We start from the raw sequence: 17,813 nt of genomic DNA, 5'->3' as shown, positions 1-17,813 counted from the left end.
AGTTGTAAGAGTTCTTTACATATTTTGGACGTTAATCCTCATCAGATACATGGTTTGCAAATACAGGTGACCCTTGAACATGTCAGGGGCTAGCGACATCGACCTTCTGCACGGTCGAAAATCCAAGTACAACTTTACAGTCAGCCTTTCCTATACGTGGTTCCTCCGTGTCTGCGATTCCACATCTTCATGATGTCATCTTCTCCAGCTGTCCTTTTTCAGGCCTTCTCTTTTAATAGTTACAGGTGACCTGGGGCTAAGATATTTGATTCCACAGGCAACGTAACTGCAGGCGGACGTTGAGCATCGTGGAAGCCACGATGTAGAGGTAGGGGAAGTTGATGCGCAACCGCCAGGCCAGATCGAAGAAGATGAGCAGCGTGTGGGTCAGCCCCTTGCAGAAGACCCCATAGGAGCGGGCGGCGGCCGAGCGCGACAGCCGGACAGCCAGGCCCGACAGAGCCGCCGCCATATAGACCGGCGCCCACCACCCGCCCGCGCACCGCCCGGCGCTCGGAAGCCCGCCCGCCCGCCCTCCTGGCGCCGCGATGCCCCCAGGCCTCCGCCCCGGCCGCTGGCCCTGCGCTGAGGGAGCGAAGGAGGTGGTGGCGGGCGGGCCCCCGGGCGGGCCGCCGGATGGGCCGCTGGATTGACTAAGTTTAGATAAATTTAGTTGAGTAAATTAATTTTAAAAGTAAGCTGGTGCAAAATGTGAATTTGGCTTTTCTCTCTGTTAAGAGGACAAGTTTTCTTAAAATGTTGAACTGCCCTTTGATAACAGATTTTAAGTTTTCTTACCTTTTAAATGATCTGTTCTCGTTACTTTGGCTAAGTGAATAACTATTGTTTCACAGTGACCTGTAAGCCTATCTGACTGAGTGTTCTAAACCCTTTTAGGTATTTTTGACAAAACCCTAAAACAAATTTTGATAAAGTCCTTTTGACCTCTAACTAACTTTGGGATGCTTCAGAGGGCCCCTGAAATATCCCAAAGAGAGATATAAATGAGGTTCATTTGATACATTAAGTTACATGGGAAGTGTTGTCAAACAAATAATAAATCGTAGATTTTAGTGCATGGTAATTGTTACTAATATAGATATTCTAGAAATTATATGGAGTTCCTAAAATTCTGATATGCCATGGTAAAATGTTATCAGTCATAACTCTAGTTATTATCTTAAAATGTTGTATGTCACAACAATAACCAAATTGATTGACCTTGCAATCAGATTTTAAACATGCCTTCTTAAGCTTTTTGTCTTAAGATGATTCTGGTTTTATTCTGATGCCTTTGCAAAAATGCTTCCCCTTCAAGAAGATTTATAAAAAGGGCTTTTGGATAAATACAGGTTTCTGACTTTCAGACCATAATGCTGAACAGGATAAAAAAAAAATTAAAAAATCCTAATAAAAAAATCTGATGGTTTCATAAGCTGTTAACAAAAAGATGTTACACGTGACTGAGTAAACTGGTGAATATGGCTATAAATTTTATGGTTTCTATCTAAAAAAATTACTGGTTTAAATCTATGTTTTCCAGGTGTAAGGAAAACCTTCCCTTCAAACTAATTATGATTTACAATAATTTGATAAATTATACATTTGTAAAAAGGATTGAAACATTTATCTTTTCTCTCTATCTGTTCCCTCCAGACATTGGAAACTCTTAGGTTCCCAGCAGCTTTATCAGATAAATTAGGATTTTCTATATCTCACTAACAGGTATAGAAAACTCAAGGTATTTTGGGAACCTTGAAAAGGGAGGAATTCACCTACATCTGTTAGGTAAAAATCTGTGATAAGCCCAAGCCCTTGGCATGGCTTTCCTACCCCTGAGAGATCTTTTAAAAAAGTCCGGTCTGAGACTCCTTATAAAAGTTTCAACAAAGGAAAAAGCCTATATGATCAATTATAGTTACATAAATTATCAGACCAAGTTTCTTTTGAGACCAGACTTATTTTACAAACAAATTAGTCTTAATTTGGTTATATTGGGTAAAAATGAGAGTAATTTTAGAGAGAAAAAGATTATGTTTCAATGACTATTAAGAGCCAGTTTCGCTGATGGAGGTCTGTGTTTACTAAGATTCACTCCCTGGATAATTCCTTGCTGTTATGCTATAGTAATGTAAATTCCAACCGAGTTTTTAAAAGGACACTCTAAGTTTGTTTCTGAAGCTTATCTCAGTAATCTGTCTTTGGATGAAAACCAGATGCCCCACAACCTGCAACCAGGGGATTTTAGATACTATAAAGGACATAATTTAAAGGACAATCTCCAACCTAGATGGAAGGACACTTATCAGAGGAGAAAACTACACTCACACCAGGACGAGAAGAAGACGACCTCAGAAGTAGACCGCTAGCCCAAGATGCTGGACCTGACTCGTATGAGCATTTATAATGTTTTCTTGACTTCTTAGACCTTTACATATAAACCAAATGTTTTTCTATCATGGGCACAATGCTGTGCTAATTTTAAAAATCAGTCCAATAGTTGGGTTGCGGCCAATGACCTATGACTAGTACTTTTGGGTTGCCTTGGTGGATTTCTCCCCTCCAAGGCTCTAACTGGATGGCCCTTAGGAAATTTACTCTAAGAAAAAAAAAGAAATTATAGTCCTGTTCGGGGATCCCCTCGTCGGGCCAATTAATAATACCTGCTCAGATTTCTGCTTTGAGCGACCCATTCCGAAGTCTTGACCTCTTCAAAAACTGGTTTGGCGTGGGAAGCTCTTGGCTTAAGTATTTACTTGTAATTCTATTGACGCTACTAGCTATATGATTTGTATTTTGCCTCCTTTTCAAGATTATTGCTTCTCGTATTACCAAATGTGTGACTGAACCGCCAACAAAAATAACGATGACTAGGCTACTTGAAGCAGTTAATCAAATATATAGTTCTGTATGTGACCAATGATTGTAATAATGTAACTCTGAATATGGGAAGATGCAACAAGAGGGAATTTTTCCTGGACCATAACAGATTAAGAATACTGGTGGCCCAGAGAGCTTTGGCTTTTGTTTAAAAGACCTAGCCCAATACTGGCACATTGAGTGGTCTATCAGTGAAATCTTCATCAGACCTAGGAAAGAGCCTTCCTAGCACCGTGGGACGAAATGGTCATAAAATGCCTCCCAAAACATGGTCAAATTTATGACCATGAGGGGGCCCTGTCAACTGTAAATTAGAACTTGCCCTCTGCCTGTACAAGGACTAAATCACTCTGTGCTGCGGCAGCTACTGACCTTCCACATCCCCTGAAGGGAATTCAGCGTGGAGACCAGAAATGAGACACTCTGTGCTTTGGAGGATGGGCGGAACAGGTCTGTAGATTGTTAGATGTTTTCAGGAACTGATTTTATGAGCCCAACCCTTGCATCTCCTCACATCTAGAAAAGCACTAAATCCCTACATGGTGACGTCTGCGTCTCATGACTAGCAGAAACCCCCTACAGGAAAAAAAAAAAAAGTATGTATATATATATATACACACATATATATATTTGATTATATGTACTCCTCCTTTTTCCTACTTCCCTTAGCCCAAGGTAAATCATTAGGGGTCCCAGTTTATGAAGACAGAGGCCCCCCCAGGAAACGCAGGTCTCTACAGATTGAAAACTGGAAAGATGATGAGTGGCCTCCTGAACGCATAATCCAATATGATGGGCCAGCCACTTGGGCAGAAGATGGGTCCTGGGGCGACCGAACCCCAATTTACATGCTTAACAGAATTATTCGGCTCAAGGCGGTAATTAAAATCATTACTTAATGAAACGGCCAAGGCTCTTAAGTTATTGGCAAAACAACAAACCAAGATGTATAATGCTGTTTATCAGAATCGCCTGGCCCTAGATTACTTACTGGGAAGTTCAATCTCAGTAACTGTTGTCTACAGATAGATGACAAGGGCAAGGTTATGAAAAAAAAAAAAACCAAGATGACTAAAATAGCTCATGTCCCAGTCCAGACTTGGAAGGGGTGGAATCCCGGAGAGCTATTTGGGGGGTGGTTCTCTTACTTAGGAGGATTCAAAACTCTTGTGAAAATAGTTCTACTCCTCCTTGGGACCTGCCTCCTCTTACCTTGCCTCTTGCCATTATTCATGAGGATAATTTCCAGCCTAGCTGAAGCCACCTCAGGTAGGTGGGCCACCGCACACCTCCTAGCCCTGAGAGGTTACCAGCCTCTGAGCCTAGAAGATCGAAAGGTTGATGCCTTATAAGATTTAAGGGGCATCAAGAGGGGGGAATAAAGAGGGAAAATTAGAAGTTTGCACTCAGCTAGAAATAACTTCACGCTTGCTCTGCTTCTGTAAAATCTGCTTGCTGCACCGAGATAAGAACAAGATGACCTAGCAATCAACTGTAACCTTAAGATGTTCTGGTAAGTATGGAATGTTCTGCTCTTGCTCCTGTAAGTTTCTGTTTGGAAACCCCCTGCACGTAACCCATAGCAGCTCCCATGCTCTGTAACTGACCGTAACCTATAGTAACCAGGTAACCAATCAACCAACCATGTGCACTGACCCCTATAAAAGTAAAGCTCACCCTGAGCTCAAGGCTCAGAACTTTAGAGCATTAGCTCATCTGGGACCGCTGGCTTAATAAACCTGAGTTCTCCAACCCTCTGAGTGTGGTGCTTGGTTTCTCGACAGACCGATTCGATTTCCGCAACCAAACAATAAGGGTTCGAGCCGTGGGCGTCCACTTATGTGGATTTTTTCAACAGTAACTACTGTAGTACTATATAATCTGCAGCTGGCAGAATCCATCCATGGAAGCAGAACCGCAGGTAGGGAGGAACCTCGGGTGCAGAGGGCAGGCTATAAGTTATACTCAGATTTTTGACCCTGAGGAGGGTCAGCACATCTCACCTTCCTGTCTTTCAAGGGTCAACTCTAGTTTATTATTAACTTTTAATATTGATATGTTAAAGTGGTAATACTTTGGCTATGTTGTGTTAAAACGTTATTAAAATGAATGTCATCTGTTTCTATTTACTTTTGAAGTGTTGCTATAGAAAATTTTAATTGTGAACGTGGCTTGTGTTATGTTTCTATTGGAAAGTACTGGCATCGATGACTCACCTGTAAAATATCAGTAAGCCAGAGATCAGAGCCCACCCAAATAATGATGCAGCTCCACTGGAGAAGAACTCCAAAGATAACAAGGAGAAGAAGGCTTCCTGAAGAAGATGGGCACGAAAGGATAGGTCAGCTTTGCAGGGGTTGAGAGGAAAGGGAGGGCATTCCTGGTCGGAGGCGCCGCGTACGCAAGGGCCTGAGTGTGGAACTAACAGGAGAGAGGTCGGAGGAGAAACAAGGGTGGAATAGAGGAGCCTTGAGGGTTAAGATGGCTGTCAGGGGACTTCCCTGGTGGTCCAGTGGTTAAGACTACCTGCGGCCAATGCAGGGGGTGTGGGTTCAATCTGTGGTCAGGGAACTAAGATCCCACATGCCAGGCAGTGTGGCCAAAAGATTTAAAAAAAAAAGATGGGCTGTCAATTTTGCCCATCGAAGTGGGGCTTCCAAGGAAGGAGAGAAGGGCCCTGATTCTAGGGTGGGACAGGAACCAGCATCTGTGTGCCTTTCCCACCGGCACAGAGCCACTTGGAGTTTTAGCGTTTCCTTTGGAAATTATCCTCAAATAGCTCTCTGATCTTTTGATATGCCTAATGCTTTGTGTTTTCTTTAGGCCTGTTTCCTGCAGTCCCCTTCTGTGGCTGCTGGCATCCAGCTCCTAGAAAACGTACCCACGTTTGATTGCTTGGACCTCAAAAGAGGATATGCCAGCAGGGGCCTGGACAGGTGACAGATGGACTCACTGAGTCCCAGTAAGGCATCACGGAGTAGTACGAAATCAGGGTGCTCTGTCCCCCAGCCAGAGACGTCCTGGGGGAGCCATGTCCCCCCAGTTCATTGCTTTTGCAATGCGAAAGAGAAAAAACCATGAAAATTACTTTTCATTCTAAAAAAAAAAAAAAAGCTCTACCGGCATCTCCTTTGTTCTCTACAGGTTTCCACAGATTATATAGAGCAAGTGTCTTGGTTTATCAAACTCCACACAAAAAAATGAGACAGAGGAACTTCCCTGGTGGGACAGTGGTTAAGAATCTGCCTGCCAATTCAGGGGACGCGGGTTTGATCCCTGGTCCAGGAAGATCCCATCTGCCATGGAGCAGCTAAACCCGTGCACCACAACTACTGAAGCCTGCATGTATAATTTAAGTTTACAGGCAACATCCCTTTAGTGGAAGACAAAGGTTCTTCCCTATTACTATTGGAGGAAAGTCAGGCAAGGGGTTAGGAAACATTCCACAAATAGGAGCAACCGGAGAAGACTGAGGTCACCAGGGTTGGAGTGAGGGTTAGGGCTGGGCTTCCACCTAGGGTTGGGGTTTTTCATCTCCCGGCCGAGGCCCCCTTCAAGATATCTGTGCATATAAACCTCAGGAGGTGGGAGCAGTGAACCTCGAGTTTCTTCATCAAAATTCCATAAGGCACCAGGGCTGGGAGGGGAGACCTGGCGCCTTAGCGTCCTGCTGCCTTAGAATCTTGGCCAGGAGGGGAAGGGCGTGGAGGTAGGGGGCCCAGCTGCGGCTGGGGACAGGTGGCATCTGCTGGCACAATATCTGGTCTAGAAGACAGCAGCTGGAATTCGATCGGGCAGAGTGGGCAGAACCTCTGTGGATAGCTTGGCTGGGAGGGGGGATGTGGCCCCTCTGAGGGGTAGGCTCTGACAGAGGGGATGCGGGGAGCTGGTGGGGATGGGCCATGTCCCAGTGTCTGTGGGTGTGTAGAAGTGTGTGTCTCTGGGAGTGAGGACGTGTGTGTGTCTGAAGTGTATTTATACACATTGCAGGTGTGTGATTAAGTGTGTGAGTGTGTATGTTGGTTTAGAGATGGATGTGTGTCTAGGGGGGTGAGGGCACCCCACTGGGCCAGTGTGTGTATGTGTATGGGGGGCGTTTTTGTGTGGCTGAGTTTGTCCTGTGTGTGTGTTGTGTGTGAATGTGTTTTGTGTGTACGTGCAGGATAAGGGATGGGGCAAAGAAGCCCTATAAACTCGGGACAGAGCCACTCAGAGCTTACACCGTGGGAGACTTGGGGACATTTGTAGACTTGAGGGCAGGAGAGTCAAGTTCAAATCCCAAGTTTGCCGCGTTTCAGCTGTGTCCTCAATAGTCTCTCCTTCTTTCCAAGCCTCAGTTTCCTCATCTATAGAATGGGCATCATTACCCTCACTGCCTCCCAGGGGACGTACAGACCACGCTGGGAGAATGCCAAGAAACCTGGCTGGTAACTCAGTTACCTCTGGGGAGAGGAAATGAGAAAAGAGTTTGCATTCTCTGTGCTCTTGGAATTTCTTACCATGAGCATGTATGATTTTTACGGTGGAGGTGTTAGGAAAAGGCATCTGTACCCTGGAAACCTCTACCAGTTTCCAGGGTCTGGCTGAGGAGATGCTTGCAGTTCTGCTGACAGATGACCAAGGTGGACACGGCGAGGTGTGAGTCTATTTGCTAGGGTCAGATCCTCAGGCCAGGCAGGCTCTGGGTGGTCGTCCTCTCCCCAGGAGCCAGCTAGGGATGTCACTGCCTAACTTGGAGAGGACAGGAATGCTGCTTCCAGGAAGCCTCCTGGCTTGCATTCTTGGCCAGGAAGAATCAGACCCAGCCCGGTGCCCAGAGAAACAGGACAAAACCACCTGCAGAAACAGACTGAAGGGTTACCAGACTGAAGGGTTAAATTAAATGGAAACTTGCCTTTCACAATGCTTATTTTCTTTTCCTTCCTATTATTTGTATTTTTTTAGGTCTGCCTCCTCCCCACAATGAATCACAAAAAGCTATTATCAAAGGTTATCTCTGGGAAGGGGAAGAGAAGGATTTCGCTTTTCTTTTTTATAACTTTCAAAGTCAGGTTTGAATTTTGGAACCGTATCCTTTCTTCTTCTTTGCGTTCCTGCCTCTTGCTCCCGCTGGGATCAGGAAGTCTCTGGCCAGAGAGCCTGCCCGTTGGGGATTTTCTTCTTAGAACCTCAGTGTATGAAAAGGAAAGAGCAACTGCAGTCACTGTTATATAATTTAAAAAAAATACCCAAATGCTGGCTTCCAAAACTTAAAAATTTTTTTATATCATATATGTAAAAACATTTTAACAGGCAGGACATTTACATAATTTGACTTTCAAAAGGTACAAAAGAAAAAGCAGTGAAACACTTTCCTCTCATCCCTGACCCCAGTTTCCTTCCGCAGCCCTCCCGGACATGTTCGCAGTTACAAGTGGGTACATACAGGTATTTTCCCCGCTTCCCCTCCTAATGCTGTAGTTCCCTCTATACTCCCCTCCAGTTCCTCCCCACAACCCTCCTCATTTAACAATGTATCTTGGTGGTTGTTTGCAAGAGTACTCGAATGCCTATAGAATCTGGTCATTTTACAGAAGGGGAAACGGAGGCCCTGAGAGGTCTAGAACCCTGTCTTGCCTCAGAGTCTGGGGAGCATTCCTCAAGTTGGAGGGTGAAATCGGCGGGGATGAACTGTCTGCACTGAGATATTATTTTAAACAAATTCACTGAGTGCTTAGGCCAAGATTTATTTGTTTGTTTTGAGAGCCCTGGGTTTTCAGAAGGAAGAGAGGAAATCAGAGCTTCCCAAGTACACACTAGAAAACAGCACACACACACCTCCGGGGGGGGTCCTCTGTGAGCCAGTGCCTGCCCTGTCACAGATCACTGCCTCCCAGCCCAAACTGGGGCCAAATAGGTTCTGCCACAATAGCTGTGTAGCATTGGATAGGTCACCTTCCCTCTCTGGGCCTCCTGGCTCATCTTTCCCAAGGAGCTCCTCTTTACGCCTCACCAGCTGGAATTTGTTGCTGCCTCTCTGGGTTCCCACAACACGTGATTTACAACCATCCTTCCCCGGTCCCCACCACTTCCTCCTTTCACTCTTAAATAACCTTTAATTAATTGAGCACTTACAATGTTCCGGGTCTGTGCCAAGCAGTCTTCATGCATTGAAGTTTTAAAACAAGACTGAGAGGAAGGAAGAAACTGGACACATTTTACATATTTTACTGATAAGGAAACTGGGGCATAGAGAGGTCAACGAAGTACCCTGTGTCACACAGCTAGTTAGCATTGGAGACAGAAATCATGCCAGGCCAGCTCTGCCAGTCGCAGAGTCCCTAATGTGAGCTACCACCCCCTTGGATGTTGATACTGTAAGCCTAGATAGCTTCATATCAACCCCCAGACAAAGAGGCTGGGCCCAGAGAGGAAAAGCAGATTGCCAGATTCACACAGCCGTTGGGGCACAGCAGAAAAGGGAACATTTCCTTCAGTCTTTTAGATGTTTATCATGTACCAGGCGCTGCCGGGGCCGGGGGAGGTGACTAGAACAGCTCCCAAGTTGCTCACAGATTTTCTCATCCCTATGGTGGTCTAAGCTAGGCGTTGAGCCGCAGCTACGTGCCAGGCACTATGTGGCTTACACACATTTTCTTCACAGCAACGACCCATGAGGAAATGCACTTGACCCATTTTACAGATGGGGATACTGAGGCTCAGAGAGGTGAAGGTGTGGCCGCCCTGGGGCTGGAACTCTGGCCCAACCCCAGCCTGTCGCCCTAACCCTCCCACTGCTCTGCCTCCCAGGCTTGGGAATGCACGGCACTGTGAATGAATGGGGGAGGGTGTTTTATGATACTTAATAACAGTGATTATTGTCAACAGGGTGTTGTAACTGGATGACCATCCTCCTCGGGCCTGGGCCGGAGGAGTGCGGGTTTGGGTAGAGGGGTCTGGACATTCCCTGGCCCTTCATCACTCAAGAGAAAGCAGCCGAGCTCCATCCCCAGGCAGGAAGGTGACTCAGACTTTCCTCTGGAACAAGTCCAGCTTGAGATCTCCGAACCTTGCGCTGGCCCAACCAGCAGCTCTCGGTCCCTCTCCCAGAGAGTGTGGAGAAAATTTCCCCAGGTGATTTCTCTGGCAGGGAGAGATGGGGCTTTCAGCAGCTGAGAAACAAAGAAAAATCTCACTCCTGGGAACTTTGGAGACCAGAGAAGGACAGTGATTTATCCAAAGTCTCACAGAAAGTCAGAGGCGGAGGCCAGCCCTATCTGGGACATTGAACAGCTCTTGGAGAGGTCTGTTGTGTGTGAGGCTGGCAACATCAAGATGGACAAAGCCCAGGGCCTGCTTGGAAATGTTCATGGCTCAGCGGGGAGTGACGTGATGACTGGACAAAGACCGTGTGGCATGTCCACCCCATAGTGGAAGGAAGTGGCAGCCTGGTGGCCTGGAGGAGGATGCTGTGCAATTCTGCCTAGTGGGGGAGGGGAGAGGAGAAGGACCATATCAGGGAAAGCACTGGGGTGGGCATGGAAGGGTACGTTTTACCAGGTGGAGGAGGGAAGAAGCATTCCAGAAGGAGGGAACAGCGGGACCAAGCAGCTCATGAGGTGGGATCTTGCCACCTCTCACAGGGACTGTGAGAGACAGTTGAATATATGCGTCGAAGGCCTAGGTTTTGGAATCAAACTACGTAGGTTTGAATCCTGGCTCTGTCACTTCCAGGTGTGGACCTTGGCCGGCATCCTAACCTCTTGGTACCTGTTTCCTTCTCTGTAAAATGGGGGAAACAACAGTACTCACCTCAGAGGGTTTTTGTGAGGGGTAAATACATTAATCCACGTCAAAGAGAGCGAGGCGCATATTATCAGCTTCTGTTATTAAGACTGCAGTTGGGTTCAGGGAGAATTTCAGTGTGGTAGGCCCATGCTCTCTCCTCTGCTCTTGGCTCCATCTTGCTCTGTAGGGGTCCAAGAAACCTTCTCCTCACTTCACCCAGTATTCAAGATCCCTGATGGGTGGCCTGGAGAGGGGGAGACTCTGGGAACAGGCCTCGCGGAGCTTTCGGAAAGTCCCAACTGTAGACTGGGATCCAACTGCAGGGGTTAGGACATGAGCGAGGAGGGAATTCTCTGGGAACGTGGGAGTAAGGGGGGGGGGTGCTCCGGATGGAGCAGAGAGACACCCCCCCCCCATGCAGAGGCCCTCTTGCCTAAGGGCTCCGGAAAACTCTTACGGGACTGGTTCGCTACAGAGGGAGGTCACAGATTTACGGCCATTTGTAAACACAGAAAGAATTTGCCTGGGCCTCCCAGGCAGGGACATGGAATGTCCAGAAACAACTGGGTTGCAGAAGCGCAGGAGAGGGCAGAGCAGCGCTGGGGCGGCCTTGAGCGGCTCAGCCCCCTCCTCTGGTCTGGGGCAGGCGGGAGGCTTCCAAAGTCACCAGCCCACCTTGAGCAGCCTGGGGTTATGGAGCCCGAAGAGGCAGCCGTCTTCCCAAGATGACTCAAGGGTCAATGGAAGGGCCCCACCTGAGCCAGTGTCTGTTTTTGTTTTTGTTTTAATAAATGTATTTCTGTATTGTCTGTATTGGGTCTTCCATGCTGCACACAGGCTTTCTCTAGTCGCGGTGAGCAGGATGGGGCTGGGGGGCTACTCTTCATGGTGGTGTTGGGGCTCCTCATTGCAGTGGTTTCTCTTGTTGCGAAGCACGGGCTCTGGGCTTCAGTCGTTGCGGCACACGGGTTCAATAGTTGTGGTCTTCCAGGAGCAGGGCTCAACCCTGTGTCCCCTGCATTGGCAGGTGGATTCTTAACCACGGAGCCACCAGGGAAGTCCCCTGAGCCAGTGTCTTTGAGGAGCAGCACATGCTCATGACTTCTGGGTGGGGGTGTGTCTTAGGGACACATAGGAAACAGGACTCGAGGACGTGGGACGGTCTCTAAGGATCCCTTGGGGGTCCTCCCCTGCCTGGAACAAGAGCTCCTGCTTCCTGTGTCAGGCGCTCTGCCATCTCTGTGATTCAGCTCCTCTCTGGGTCTCTGCATCTTCTCCTGTGGCTGCTCAGTCTCCCTAAGTCAGCAGTGGCGCCCTGTCCTCACATCCCTCACTGAGCATGGCCCCGGCTCCCTACTTTCCCGCAGAAGGGCTTGGCTTCTGTGCCCCTCTCTTCTGCACGTTAGAAGCACAGTGGGGTTTGGGGACAGGGCCGACACCCCCACGCCCTCTGAGAGGGGTGCTTTCCCAACAACCGTCTTTTCAACTGAGTCGTGATTTAACATCTGAGTTATTTATTATAAGATAAATAAATACCAAATTTGTTTTTGAATCAGTATACATGTTATCTTAGTCAGCTGGGCTGCCATTACAAATTAACGTGAACCAGGTGGCTTACCGACAACAGAAATTTATTTCTTACAGTTTCAGAGGCTGAACGTGCAAGATCACAGGGCTAGCATGGTCAGGTTCTGGTGAGGACCCTCTTCTGGGCTGTAGACTGCTGACTTCTCATTGTGTCCTCACAGGGTGGAAAGAGGGAGTGAACTCGATTTCAGGCTTCTTCTTTTAAGGACACGCATCCCATTCATGAGGGCTCCACCCTCAGGACCTAAGTACCTCCCTAAAGCCCCGCCTCAGCATCACATTGGGGATTAGATTTCAGCATATGCATTTTGGGGGGACACAAACATTCAGTCCGTAACACACGTGCGTGGTATAACTAAAAAATAAACCTCTCTGCCTGTCTGCTGACCCCCAGTCACCCTTCCCAGAGGTAACTATTCCTGTCCATTGCTTCAACAATAATTTTTATGTTGATTTGTGATTTGAGAGTTTCTGGGATGCTGATGAAAAGTCCCAAGAGAAAGTACCAGGAAAGCAGGACCATGAAAGGCCCAGAAAACATAGTTAGAGGGAAGAGTCTTTTCTCTGGGCCACCTTCCCTTCTAAACAAAGACAAAGCCCCCATTCCTACATCCCATTTGGGCCTGTCTTCCTGGAGTGAGAATTTGGCTGTGATTCTGCTCTGTGGGTTTTATTCTTTTTTATTTTTTATTTTATTTTTTTTACTCTGTGGGTTTTAAAATCTGATAAGAGAATTGATTCCTCCATTTCAGAGCATGCCTGGGGCAGGTCTGGGGTGGCTACGGTTGGCTCTAGATTTAACCCCTTGTCACATCAGTTGCTGCATTAGTGATAGGTTACCAGTTTTTAGTATATCTTTCCAGAAAGATCCAAAGATTCTAAGCATATATTGGGTTGGCCAAAAGGTTCATTTGTTTAGCGGAAATGTTGTTCAATGAAGTTCTTCATGAAAATGAAATATATGTGTCTTTTATTTTTACTTAAAATTGAACAAACTTTTTTTAAAATAAATTTATTTATTTATTTGTTTATTGGCTGCATTGGGTCTTTGTTGCTGCATGCAGCCTTTCTCTGGTTGCGGTGAGCTGGGACTACACTTTGGTGCAGTGTGCAGGCTTCTCTTGTTGCAGAGCATGAGCTCTAGGCGCGTGGGCTCCATAGTTGTGGCATGCAGGCTCAGTAGTTGTAGCACACAGGCTTAGTTGCTCCATGGCATGTGGGATCTTCCCGGAGCAGGGATCAATCCTGTGTCACCTGAATTGGCAGGCAGATTCTTAACCACTATGCCACCAGGGAAGCCAAAACCAAATGAGCTTTTTGACCAACCCAATATGTACATATAGCTCCAGGTCCCCTTTTTTCTGTAAATATGATAGTATACTGGACAAGTGATTTACAGCATTCTCACCACTTCTCTTTAATATTATACTAGAGTGGTAGCCAGTGCAATAAGTCAAGAAATAAAAGGCGTAAGAATTAGGGGGAAAAAAAAGCTATCATTACTCATGACATGATTGGGTACAGAGAACTTTCCAAAAGAATCTACAGACAAGCTATTGGACTTGATAAGTGAATTTAGCATGGTTTCTGCATCTAAGGTTAATTCAAAGATTAATTATATTTCTATAAACAAGCAACATACAAATAGATACTTAAATTTAAAGATGAGACAATTAAAAATTTTATTGGAAAATTTAAAATGTTATACAGTACCATAAATAATTTAAAACGTAGAAATAAATCTAATAAAAGTTGGATAAGACCTCTACATTGAAAACTGCAAAATATTTTTGAAAAAAGTTTAAAGAAAAGCTAAAGTAATGGTGGACTATACCATGACCATAGATTGAAAGACTCAGGATTATAAAGAGTCTACTTCTCATTTCTTCAAGTTGATCTACAGATTTAAGGCAATTCCAGTAAAAAAAAATCCCAGGGTCTTTTTGCATATATATATATATAGAATCTCTTTATTATTGAAAGAAAGGTACGTTTGAAATATTTAAGAATGCGGTGTCATCACTGAGTATAACTTCCTCTCAGTGAAAGAACACTCTGCCTAAAATTTCTTTCATGTAGTGTATAACAAACATCTATATATCTAATGCAGGAAGAAGCCTTTACATGCAGATGAAAAGGAAGATACATTTTTTTTCCTGTTTGAAAGCTAGGTTTTCCCCAGCTTTAATATAGCCTTAGAAACATAGTACTACAGGTCTGTTATACAATTCATTGCATGCACGACTCATTGAGTATAGCTTCCTTTCACTGAGAGAACACTGTGCCTAAAATTTCTTTCATGTAGCTTGTAAGAAACACCTATATAAATCTAATGTGGGAACAGGTCTTTACATGGAGATATAAAGGAAGATACACCCTCTTCCTGTTTGAAAACTAGGCTTTTTGCAGCTTCAAGTTAGCCTTGGAAACAATAGTGCTACGGGCTTATACAATCACTACATGCGTGACTCACTGAGCATTAAAAAAAAAAGAATAGTGTGTCATGATGTCTACACTTTACTTGCAAATTATCATGTTTTTGTCTTTTCTTTTTTAATGTTATTGTAAAAATGTTTTCCTGTAATCGTTTGAGACATTTTCTTCTCTAAATGTTTGATAATAAGCTTCTTTTTTAAAATTTAAAAAATTATTGAGGTATAATTGACGTATAACATTATATTTCGGGTAGAACATAGTGATTCAATATTTCAATATCTGTATATATTGTGAAATGGTCACCGTGATAAATCTAGTTAACATCTGTCACCATGCATAGTTAGAATTATTTGGTGTGTGTGATGAGAACTTTTAAGATTGACTCTCTTAGCAGCTTTCAAATATGCAATACAGTGTTATTAACTGTAGTCATCATGCTGTACATTGGACCCCCATGACTTATGTATTTTTTTTTTAATTTTTAAAAACATTATTTATTTATTTAGATTTTGGGGCTGAGTTTTGGGTCTTCGTTGCTGCGTGAGGACATTCTCTAGTTGTGATGAGTGGGGCTACTCTTCGTTGTGGAGCATGGGCTAGATCTAGGTTCATGGGCTTCAGTAGTTGCAGCACACGGGCTCAGTGGTTATGGCTCGCAGGCTCTAGAGTGCAGGCTCAAGCTCCGTGGCATATGGGATCTTCCGGCCCAGGGATCAAACCCACGTCCCCTGCATTGGCAGGCAGATTCTTAACCACCACGCCACCACGCCGCCAGGGAAGTCCCTGACTTATTTTATAACTGGAAGTTATACCTTTTGACTCCCTTTACCCATTTTGCCCACCCCTGCCCCCCACCTTTGGCAATCAGTTCTCTGTATTCATAAACTTGTTTTTTATTTTTAATTTCACATGTAAGTGACATTAAACAGTATTTATCTTTCTCTGTCTGACTTATTTCACTTAGCATGAGGCCCTCAAGGCAAGACTTCATTCTTCACCATGAGGTATTTTTGTTTTTGGCTGCAAGGCATGTGGGATCTTAGTTCCCCCACCAGGGATCGAACCGTGCCCCCTGAAGTGGAAGTGTGGAGTCTTAACCGCTAGATCACCAGGGAGGTTCCTGTAGTGTGGTTTGAAACCAAGGATCGTAATGCCTTCAGCTTTGCTTTTCTTTCTCAAGGTTGTTTTGGCTATTTGAAGTCTTTTGTAGTCCCATACAAATATTAGGATTGTTTGTTCCCAGGATAGTTTTTATTACATGCAGATTCTAAAATTTCTTTGGAGAGGCAGAAGACTGAGAATGGTCAAAGCAATCTTGAGGAAGGAAAGCATAGTTGAACAACTAGCCCATCAAGATTCAAGACTTACTATAAAGCTACTGTGCTTAAAAAACAAAACAAAACAAACAAAAAATCCAAACGTTGTATCAATCATCCAAATGAGAAAAAAAGGAATATTGACCCCATATGTCAAACTATACATATAAAATCACTTTCAGATTGATTGTTGATCTAAATATGAGAGGTAAAACAAGAAATAGTTTAGAAGAAAACAAGAAAATATCTTCATGACCTAGATGTAGAAGATCTCAATTGGGGAAATCAAAAAATGCTAACCATAAGAAAAAAATTGTTAAATTAGACGACATTGAAGCAAAAATTTATGTTTATCAAAAAAAAATTTTGTCTTTATCAAAAGACACTGTTAAGAAAGTGAAAAGTCAAGTCAGAGAGTAGTGTTTTAAAAAACCCTCTTATCCAGAACATATAAGGAACCCCCACAAAAATCAGTAAGAAAATGACAGACTACCTAGGGAGGGAAAAGGGCAAAAATACTTGAACCAGCATTTCACAAAGAGAATTTCCAAATGGCCCAAGAAAGAAAACAAGACAAATTTGAACTGGTGTTGAATTTCATCTATCATCAGGGGCATGACATGCAAATTAAAACCATCATGAGTGATTACTACATACTCATCAGAATGGCTAAAAAGAAAATGACAGACAGTGCCCAGTGTCAGCAAGAATGTAAAGCAACCAGAAATTTCATCGCTGCTGATGGGGATGTAAATTGGTGTAAGACCTGGGAAAATTCTGTGGCAGTATTTACTAAAGCAGAATTTATGCATTCCCTAGGATCCAGAAATTCTACTCTTACACATGTACCTAAGAGAAATGTTTACTTATAGCCACCAAATGACATACACAAGAATGTCCGTAGCAGCAGTATTTATAATAGCTCCAAACTGGAAACTACCCAAATGTTTATTAACCGTAGCATGAATAAATAAATTATACATTCTTTTTGTACGCTCTACTTTTAAGTGTACAATTCAATAGTTTTGAGTAGAAGTACAAAGTTGTGCAACCATCGCCACAATTACATTTTAGAAGATTCCATTACCCCGAAAAGATCCCTCATGCTTATTTTCTGTGACTCCCCTTTCCCCATCCCCACCCCAAGTCAACTACTAAATCTAATTACTGTCTCTATAGACAAGTCTTTCCTGGACATCTCACATACAGGGAAAGGGTAAATGTGGCTCTTTATGCCTGATTGCTTCCACTTAGCATAGTGTTCTTGAGATTCATCCATGTTTTAACATGTATTGGTACTTCATTCCTTTTTATGGCTGAGTAGTATTCCATTGTACGTGTATAATACATTTTGTTTGTTCATTCATCTATCAGTGGACACTTGGGTTGTTTCCACTTTTTGGCTATTATGAATAATACTGCTGTGAATATTCATATTTAAGTCTTTGTGTGGACATATGTTTTCCTTTCTCTTGGGTAAATCTTCCTAGGAGTGAGTTGCTGGATCATATATAAAATTTATATTTAACTTCTTAAGAAACTGCCAAACTTCTTAAGAAACTGCCAAACTATTTCCTAAACTGAATGTACCTTTTTACATTTCCCCTGATTTATTGAGGGCTCTAGTTTCACCCTGGCTAACACCTGTTATTATCTGTCTTTTTTTTTTCCATTCTAGTCATTCTTGTGGTATGAAATCGTATCTCATTGTGGTTGACATTTCTCTAATGACTAACAATGTTGAACATCTTATCATATGCTTATTGGATGTTCATATAGCTTCTTTGGTGAAATGTCTATTCAGTTACTTTGCCTATTTTTATTTTT

General features: G+C 44.1%; 1 protein-coding gene across 1 annotated transcript; it reads right to left on the bottom strand.

Annotated features, from left to right (window-relative positions):
* Positions 1 to 256: 256 nt before the first annotated feature.
* On the bottom strand, positions 257 to 472 carry LOC130838057 (small integral membrane protein 10-like protein 2A). Its single transcript, XM_057710833.1, has one exon. The coding sequence runs from the start codon at positions 470 to 472 to the stop codon at positions 257 to 259; it is 216 nt and encodes a 71-aa protein (XP_057566816.1).
* Positions 473 to 17,813: the final 17,341 nt, after the last annotated feature.

This window comes from Hippopotamus amphibius, chromosome 16 (genome assembly GCF_030028045.1).
Source record: "Hippopotamus amphibius kiboko isolate mHipAmp2 chromosome 16, mHipAmp2.hap2, whole genome shotgun sequence".
Lineage (NCBI taxonomy): Eukaryota > Metazoa > Chordata > Mammalia > Artiodactyla > Hippopotamidae > Hippopotamus > Hippopotamus amphibius.
The sequence above is the reverse complement of the archived record's forward strand: the minus strand, read 5'-3'. Positions and strand labels throughout refer to the sequence as shown.

Excerpts from the sequence above, each read along its gene's own strand:
- LOC130838057 (XM_057710833.1), bottom strand. The coding sequence starts at position 472 with ATGGCGGCGGCTCTGTCGGGCCTGGCTGTCCGGCTGTCGCGCTCGGCC.